At 41.0% G+C, this 8,715-nt stretch overlaps 1 protein-coding gene and 1 pseudogene across 2 annotated transcripts; both read right to left on the bottom strand.

The window, feature by feature from the left end:
• Positions 1–309: 309 nt before the first annotated feature.
• Positions 310–3,068, bottom strand: LOC140222942 (uncharacterized; annotated as a pseudogene).
• A 150-nt stretch (positions 3,069–3,218) lies between these two features.
• LOC117858890 (azadirone synthase LFS) lies at positions 3,219–7,266 on the bottom strand. Of its 2 annotated transcripts, none has more exons than XM_034742042.2 (11): positions 6,898–7,266; positions 5,725–5,920; positions 5,401–5,499; positions 5,093–5,144; positions 4,778–4,899; positions 4,582–4,682; positions 4,443–4,501; positions 4,263–4,319; positions 4,005–4,050; positions 3,664–3,743; positions 3,219–3,537 (listed from the first exon to the last, which is right to left on the bottom strand). In XM_034742042.2, the coding sequence occupies exons 1-11, from the start codon at positions 7,024–7,026 to the stop codon at positions 3,447–3,449; spliced, it is 1,032 nt and encodes a 343-aa protein (XP_034597933.1). In that variant the 5' UTR covers positions 7,027–7,266; the 3' UTR covers positions 3,219–3,446. The 2 variants fall into 2 exon arrangements, with proteins under 2 accessions (XP_034597933.1, XP_034597932.1); XM_034742041.2 differs by having other exon boundaries at positions 4,763–4,899; positions 6,898–7,264.
• Between the last annotated feature and the right edge of the window lie 1,449 nt (positions 7,267–8,715).

Raw genomic sequence — 8,715 nt, 5'->3', positions numbered from 1 at the left:
TCATGCAGTTATCTTCATCAAAGAGGGCAGCACTCAACTTCTTCAATCTATTTATCTTTGCATACCTTTTCTGCCATGTTTTCAAATGATTCTTGACTTGTTCACTAGTGATCCTAGTGTTGAACTTCTCATTAATAGCCCTAGCACAACCATTGTAAAGGTGTTTCTTAAAGTCCTTTGATGTATTCAAACCAGCAACCACCAAATCATTAAGGTGAAAGAGCATTAAAGCAGACATTGCTGATGTCCATGTAGCATGCCCACTAATTGCCCCCCGCCCTTCAGCTACTTCCTCCATTGTCCTGCCATACAAAAACAAAATCAGCAATACGACGAGTACAAATGCAGCATCAAGACATAGACAAAATGTACATTATCACCAATACAAAAGCAGCACCAATACATAGACAAAACTTGAATTTCACCACAAATTACACATGATTCAGCAACCAACATGTCCATACAAATATTATTCAACGTCAAATATGTCCTTACAAATAGCAATACATCAGCCAAGAAAGGTTTAAAGATATTATACAACTAAAAGAAATTCAAGTTTGAAATAAATATTAGTTAACATTGTTGTTTTGACGGTCTGCTCACATCTGATCTGCTAGCTGCTAGCTGCTGCCTGAAATTAACCATAGCAGCATGCTCATTTGCTTGGCCAATACGTGTGGAAGCATGATTGTAGCTTGGCCAGTTACTATCCTCTGTAAAGAACTCATCACGCCCATCTTGTATGACCCAATTGTGAATAATACAGCAAGCACAAATAATATCTACTTGTGTTGGAAAAGGGAAGAATAGAGTAGCATCATCAAGAATTTTGAATCTCCTCTTTAGTGCCCCAAATGCCCACTCTACTGTGACACGTAGAGATGAGTGCCTAAGGTTGAACAATTCCTTCTCATTTTGCACTGGATTGCTTCCCCATTTATTTAAGTGGTACCGGACACCACAAAAGGGGGGCAAAAATCCTGGTTTGGCTCCATATCTAGCATCGACTAGGTAGAATTTGCCTACCATTTCATAGATTACTATAATCTGAAATTTGTATGTAAAAGTTGAGACTTTACTACTCTATTACCTTGTGGAACACGAAGGCCATTCTCACATTTTTAAAACATCACGTAGAACTAGAGCATCATGTGCAGTCCCTTCCTAACCAGCCAACACATAGGTGAACCGTAAATCAAAATCTACATCTGCCATTACATTTTGTGTGCAAAAGGATTTCCTACCACAAAAGGCATGCTCAATGTTCTTAGGAACATATGCTCTTCCATGAGTACCATCAATAGCTCCAATACAATCCTAATTTTTTCAAAAAAGTAAAGATTAGGGACAATATGAGGTTAGATTAATACAAAACTCAAAATAAAATAGGGATAAGTCTCACACCTTAAAGTAAGGATCCTATCTGTTGTTCCCTGCAATTTTGCTTGGAGTGTCCAAAGACGGGGTCCTAATTAGTTCCCCTCGCAGCTCATCAATAGCATGGAGTACTTTGTTGAAATAGCGGCTAACTATTTCTCCCGATCTATCAAAATTAGTTCCAACTAACCTATTCCTAAGGTTATGTCCCACTGTATTTAGAAACATACCCACCTGTTGCTCAACACACAAGTTACATATATCTTTAAGCAAACCACGATTTCTAATAATATTGCAAAACCGAATGAACTTGCCTCTATTAAGTCTTAACATATTCAAGCAAGTTGTGTCATCCTTCCAAATTTTGTTATTTAGATATTCTACTCTCATCCTATCCCTTTCCTCTGTAGGCCTATAGGTAATACCAACCCTTTTTGTACATCGTTTACGTTTTCTAGACTGAATAATCATGGCCATCATTGACAACAGCATGTATGCAGTAGTAGCATAAGTTACAATCTTGGTCCTCTTATCCATCTACAATACAAGAATGAAAGAAACACTGTTCTTAGAGACCATTGAACCAGGAGCACACGACATACAATTAATCAGAGAATTGAAGATTCTCAGTGCACTTTCAATGAAATAAGATGTTCTGCAATATGCGATGCTATTGGATTGTTTGTTCCATTCAACTCCCACAAGACAATCTAGAACTATGGTCCAACAAGATGAGTTCGAATTTCTACCAAAGACGCATGGTAGGGTTTCCTTACCTTGGCAAAACACAGCTGAGATCTTGAAGATGTCCTTCCTCCGGTGCGACGGGAGGCGATGGAGAAGTGCGACGGAGGGAAGGTGTGCCGTGGAGAACAGGGAAGGCAGCGGACGGGAGGGGCAGCGACGAGCATCGGGCGAGATCCAGCCGGGAGAGAGGGGTGACCGGGTGAGGGGAGGCGGGTAGATGGGAGGGGAGGTGGCGGGAGGGCCGGGGACGGGCGTCGGGCGAGATCCACCCGGGAGAGAGGGGTGACTGGGTGAGGGGAGGCGGCGGATAGGAGTGGAGGTGGCGGATGGCAGGGGAGGCGACGGAGGATGTGCCTGGCGACGGATGGTAGGGTTGACGATAGGGTTGGGGGGGTGATCACATCAACTGGGTCAGCGTGGTCCGTTGGTTTTGGAGAAACGCAGCGAACCCACATCTCCAGCAAATATCCGCTCCTAGGTCCGACCCAACCTAGATACCTTTTGAACCAAACACGGGTTGATGTAGGTCGAACCTGTTCCAACCCAGATCGACCCGATAACCAAACACATGCTAAGAGAGCGCAGAGAGCCATCGACTAGATAAGAGTCTCGCCGGTGGAAAGAAAAAGAAACAAGGAAAAGAAAAAAGAATGGAAAGAGAAAAATAAATAGAAAGAAAAAGAAAAGAAAAATATATAAATAGTATATATATATATAGAGGTGGGTCTACCAATAGCCGTTGAGATTTGGAGAGTGGGAAATGGATAGTCCGTTGGAGTATGGAGATGAATTTTTTTTCCAATTCAAATAGAGAGTTAAATAGAGAGCTAAAAATAGGTAGTCTGTTGGAGATGCTCTTAGAGCAACTCCAACATTCTATCCTTTTTTACTCTCCATTTGACTCTCTATCCAATTTGGCAAAAAGATTCCTCTTCATATTGAGTCGCTTCCTCCAACAGACTATTCATTTCCCACTCTTCAAATCCCAATAGCTAGTTTCCTCTCTAAAAATCCCACACTCTCCATTTTGCACATTTGGTAAGTCAAACCCGCGTTTGGAGAGTGTGGGAAAGTATTTGGCAAACCGGATGGGATGGCCATCCAAATAGCAACTCTGTTGGATCGTAATTTTTCAGCAGAATTGTCAAATTTTGGCTTGGAGAGGGAGATGGCAAGGCTGTTGGAGCCGCTCGTGAGAACACACAGTGCCATCCTCCAGCCTACTGTGTTATTGCAGGTTACATGTAATACTGGATGGCTGAAAGTGAAGCATCAGTATTCAGTAGTAGTGGCAAAAAAGCACAGTAGGGGGGCATCATCCTTCAGGCCTTGCCGTCGCTGTAAGCGCTCAGATCTGCGTGAGTGTCCTTGTAGCGCTGGGACAGGTAGGCAGAGCAGGTGATTGGGGGGAACCTGAACAAGGCAAATGCAAATTGCAAACTTTTAAACCTCATGTGGCTTCAGAGTTCATATAGTCTGATCGGATGATCTACTGCAGATGGCTAATTTTAATAACCATCTGAAGGAGCTAGACCTTACTTTGGAGGGTTGGCTTCGGATTTGCAGGTTGGCAGGCACTCGACTATGCAGTCGTGGCTTGGCTCCACAAAGTAGGCTATCTGTTCCAGACAAGGGAAATGACTGTGATTAAGGTCAACAAACTTATGGCATATTAATAGGCAAATGCTTGGATTCGCGACAACTGATGAAACAGAAAAAACTTAAGGACACATGTTTTTTTTCCTTCTTCATTTTGCAAGGAGACTTGTATGTTACAATATGCATAACTAAAACAATCTCAATTCTGGCCTTTTTTATTTAACTAGTTTCAGCTTCATAAGGAAGTTAATGATGTTGATAGATTTACAGTAACAACTTACCGAGTAGCGTTCTCGTCCATCTAGGACTACTCGATGTAAGGTTGACCTACAAGTGTTAAAAACAAGTGTAATGCACCATAAGAGAACAGTAACAATAAGAGCATAAGAAAAAAGTTCATCAGCAATTTTCTTCTTCAAACTGACAGCTTGGTGTGGAAGCAAACATTATTTAGTTCTCCCAATGATAAGCAAGTAATAATAGTATCTAGATGCCAATAAAAGAAGTCTTGCCACTTTGCTAGATATAAGTTGGCCTACCTGAAAATGCAGTTACTCCACCTTTCAAGCATATCACCAAGGTTGACGATGAATCCTCTGAAAATCAAGGTCAGGCACATTATAAGTTATGATTAACAGGACGAATTTCATGCGTTTACTTTCCAAACACATAGCTTATTGTGATACGTGCATAAAGTAATTGGATTAAAATACGTCTACCCTTTCACAGGAGCTACATATTCCCACACTTGAGGCTGAGCATTCCTGTCCTTACATATCTGAAGGATTCAGAGAGCAAATCCTAGTCAAAGCAAAGCCACGAAAAACATAAGAAAAGTATTGTTGTAAGGTGTATTACTTGAAGTCCAACTACATCATCGGTTGCCAGGAGAGTTATTAGGCCATAATCTGAATGGGCACCCGCTCCATAGACGCCCTTTGCAGGATTTGAGATTCGACCTGATGATAAAAAGAACATCAAACAACAGAATTCCGTTATGTTCCATGTGGATAAATACCATTTGACACGAAGGCATGACCTGTCTTTTGTCCACCTTCATAGTGTAAGAGCCTTAAAGTGGCTATAGGCTTGGCAAGCATTTCAGGTCTATCAAAGAAGTCCACATCAAGATCCAGAGCAAGAGCAATGATCCTTGCAACCGATTTTGCTACTCTCCTGAAATAAGAACAGTAAAATCTCTGATTCAAGAAACTAAACTTCGTTACCATACTTCTATGGTCCAGATATGAGCAGATTTGTAACCTCATGGATCATCATTATTCACTTTGTTAAATGTAGAACTGACTAATATGATAGATGTGCTTCTATACAAAGCGTTATTTCTGAAGTCAAGACACAATGAACTCACAATGCCTCACTGTGATATTTCTCCATCACCTCCCTCCATTTTGGCAATACTTCTGAAAGGCCAATAGGGAAAGTATATGTAAAATGATAATCAATAAATTGAACATTAAAGGAAACATAAATTAAATGACTTAAATGAGCAAAGGAGGACTAAAGAATCTACGTGGCAAAAAAACAATCTAGAAAAATTGGAGTAATCTACAGTTCTGTACTGTGTCAACAAGTTTCAAGCATACGCTAAACCATAGAGGATCAAGAATCATTCAGTTTTGTCAATGGTATCTTTAAAAAAAAGGGAAAGAGCTTCACCTTCAGAAGGCCACTGATTTGGACCATAGAATGGTTTGTTTGCTTCTGGATTATCTGCAGGTACCTCAACTCCTATATAATATCCCTCCTTGTAGTCACCTGAAACAGGTCAAGTGCATACTGTAATAGTGTGTAAAATAACTGAAATAGTACAGTACATAAACAAAGGAAGTCCAGACTAAAGCGTGATTTTCTCAGTGAACTATCCTTTGGTATAACCTGTCAAGATTTTCATCACTAGCAGTGCAGTGGGTCCCTAACATGTATACGACATATGAAAAGTAAACTTATGAACAGCAACAATGTGGAGTTTGAATAACTTACCATTCACTTGATTTTCTGGATCAAGAATTTCATCAAGCATTGGTGTATACCCTCGATTTTTCTCGTCTCGGAGAAGCTTCATTTTCTCACTGTGGGGAAGGTCAAAGAACTTCTTGCTCTCAGCAAAAACTTCATCCATGAAGTCTTGGCTTATCCCATGATCCACAACATAGAAGAAGCCTGAATCCAGGCATGCCTACCAAACAATATCATTCTTGATAAGAAACAGAAGTGGAATTATTAGAATAAACAGAACCAGCAGAGATATTCAACAACGCGTTCAGCTGGGAAACATGCAAACTATAGCTTGATTAGAAAGCAAAAAATAAGTTCGTCACACATATGTTGATCATAATATCATGCAGAACGGATTTCAGTGGCCCAATCGCCCAAAACTAAATTACAGCCCGTCAAGAGGCAACAACTGAACAAAGTATGGATCAAGAAATAACCATATGAAAATCTAGAACATAATACTGGGAATGACATTTCAAGCTGATGCATGCCGTAAATCACTGTTTTACTCTTTACCAATTTCAAAATAACATGAAAAACATGGTAGCATGCATTTTATATACATTGTGCCATAGGGGCAAGATGTCGTCTTGGCATAATCAAGGACTCTAATTGAAGACATACTCCAAATAAAGAGAACCAAGTTGTCCAAAACCTTCAGAGGCAAAGGTGTTGCCTCTTCTGCTGACAAACCAATCAGGTAAACAAATTGCAAGAAGGCAGGTCACTCTCGTCAGCACAATCTTTAACGAATCTTGGTTTCAGTGCAGAAGATTTGAAGGCACAATTAGATAATGTACGAAGTGAAAGCAACAGTTGACTAATGATACTTCAAGTAGTATTATGTATTTTGGAAGTGAAGTCCATGTTTTTGCCGAACTTGTTCACTGACAGGTGACAGCAACACAATTCTATTAACCTTCCTTACGAAAAGCCAAGAATTATAACAAGCAGATTCCTACCTCCCTCACTAAAAAGAGAAAAAATCCTACCAACATGCCGTGACAGGACTTTGAAACTGTCCTTGTGTACGGACAGATTGCCAAAAAGGTGGAAGATTTAGCCGTGATCGTAGGTCTCGAGAAAGAAAGTTCCAAGTTTTCTTCTATTCAGGCACCTGTTGACTAAAATTGAGATAATCAAGAAAGAACTGCGGACCTGCTTGAGGAGCGTGACCGAATTCTGGATGTCCGGGTCCGCCAGGCTTATGCAATTCAGGTCAGTCCTCGAGATCGGGCTCTCCATGCTCGGCCTGTCAACTCTCTCCATCAGGCTCTGATCTCTCATGGATTTGCCGCTCTTCTTTTGCTCCCTGCTTGCCGCCGTCGCCGCCGCCGCCGGCTACCCTCCTCTTTTCTGGTAGCCGCCTCTTTTTCCTGATGCGCGCAGGCAGAGCGCGGAAATTGCCGGATTGGAGTGGTATGACGGGACGATTTATCGGATGGGTCAGACTGGAGAGGAAGGTTGGTGGAAAAGGGTTGCAAAAAGCCAAGGCCAAGAGCAAAAGCGCTTGGCCATGGGACCCGATCTCTTGGTGGCCACCGAGTGCCGGTCTTTGGACCCAAGTAAAACAAATCTCTTTATTGTATTTTGTTTATTGTTTATTGTTTATCGTGTTCTGTCTTTCTATACTTTCAAAACTTCATCCGTGTCAAATCTATCCGGACCCAACTATGGACGGGTCATATTTCAGGGCAGCCAAATTCCCCTCGCTCTCTTATATATTCCCTCACGGATGACTGGTCATGGAGAATGATTATTTATGCTTTCTTGTGTATGAGAATCTAATCTACTTCCTCTTGAAAAAAAGGAGAATATAATCTACTCCACTATTAACAGTGTCATAGAGTAGCTCAAAGCAGCCAATTTTCCTTCCTATTTTGTCATCTGAAAAAAATTGGTTAGAAAAGATGATTTTTGTGTCTTTACGATCTAATTTGTCCTCTTAGGCCAATCTCAATGTGGATTGTTTTTGTTTCCAAAGATTTTCAAGAGAGCATTTAAGTGTTGAACAATCCTTCTAATTCATTGTTTTATTTTTGTTGTTTCATAGATAAGAATATTTATGTTGAAAATTGTGCCTAGATAATTTTATTTAGATAAAAACCTCTTTCTTTATTATTTATTTCCCACCACTTCAAAGTTTCAGTCTTAGATCAGCGTTGACAGCTATGAATCCGGTTATTAAGGTAGCGTGACTGCTCGCTCTTAGCAGAAACCGACATGTGCCTTTTTTTTAATGACCAAGAACTACAAGAGAAGTCCATACGTATTGGAACAATGAGCTCTTAGTTCCCTCCAAACTTCCAACTTTAATACTATGCAAAAAGAAGATTCCCCATCACATCAAACTTGCGGTACATGCATGGAGTACTAAATGTAGACGAAATCAAAAACTAATTGTACAGTTTTGTTGTACTTTGCGAGACGAATCTTTTGAGCCTAATTAGTCAATATTTGGACAATAATTCACAAATACAAACGAAATGCTACAGTTGCGCATTTATGGCAAAATGCCAATTTTGCCACTCCCAAATTGGGAACTAAACAAGGCGAATCGGGGTAGGAACAGTTGGTATTGGAATAATGAATCAATCTACTGCGAAACTTTTGGTCACATTGATAACGTTCTTTCACTCCCATCGCGAAAAGAGAGGAACAAACATACCGCAATATCAAGGGCCAGTTGGCCGGGCTGGGCTTCGACTCCTGCATGTCGGGAGGTCCGGCTCCTTCAGCTTCTCGTCGGCTATGAGAACGAGGAAGAGGAGAGAAAAAAATAACTTAGATGAATAGTAGATGAATAGTGATGCGTCCGAAGGAGCCAGAGCAAGAAGGAGCTGTACAGCCTGGTCCTGAATCTGCGCGTGCTACAGTGCTTCGCGGCGCGCGACGCAGCAACCAATGGGTCCCACGCGGGGGCCCGCATATGTGATGACCTATGTTTTTTCTTTTAAATTATTTTTTCTATACCAA

Source organism: Setaria viridis, chromosome 5 (genome assembly GCF_005286985.2).
Source record: "Setaria viridis chromosome 5, Setaria_viridis_v4.0, whole genome shotgun sequence".
Classification (NCBI taxonomy): Eukaryota; Viridiplantae; Streptophyta; class Magnoliopsida; order Poales; family Poaceae; genus Setaria; species Setaria viridis.
Note: the sequence above shows the minus strand (reverse complement) of the source record. Positions and strands in the feature narration are given on the sequence as shown.

What these genes read in the sequence shown, in the direction of transcription:
- LOC117858890 (XM_034742041.2), bottom strand. Translation starts at nt 7,026, where the DNA reads ATGAGAGATCAGAGCCTGATGGAGAGAGTTGACAGGCCGAGCATGGAG. An exon ending in TGAAGGTGGACAAAAGACAG is followed by an intron (nt 4,683 to 4,762) that starts GTCATGCCTTCG and finishes TTTTATCATCAG; the next exon opens with GTCGAATCTCAAATCCTGCA. An exon ending in TATGTAGCTCCTGTGAAAGG is followed by an intron (nt 4,320 to 4,442) that starts GTAGACGTATTT and finishes CTTGATTTTCAG; the next exon opens with AGGATTCATCGTCAACCTTG.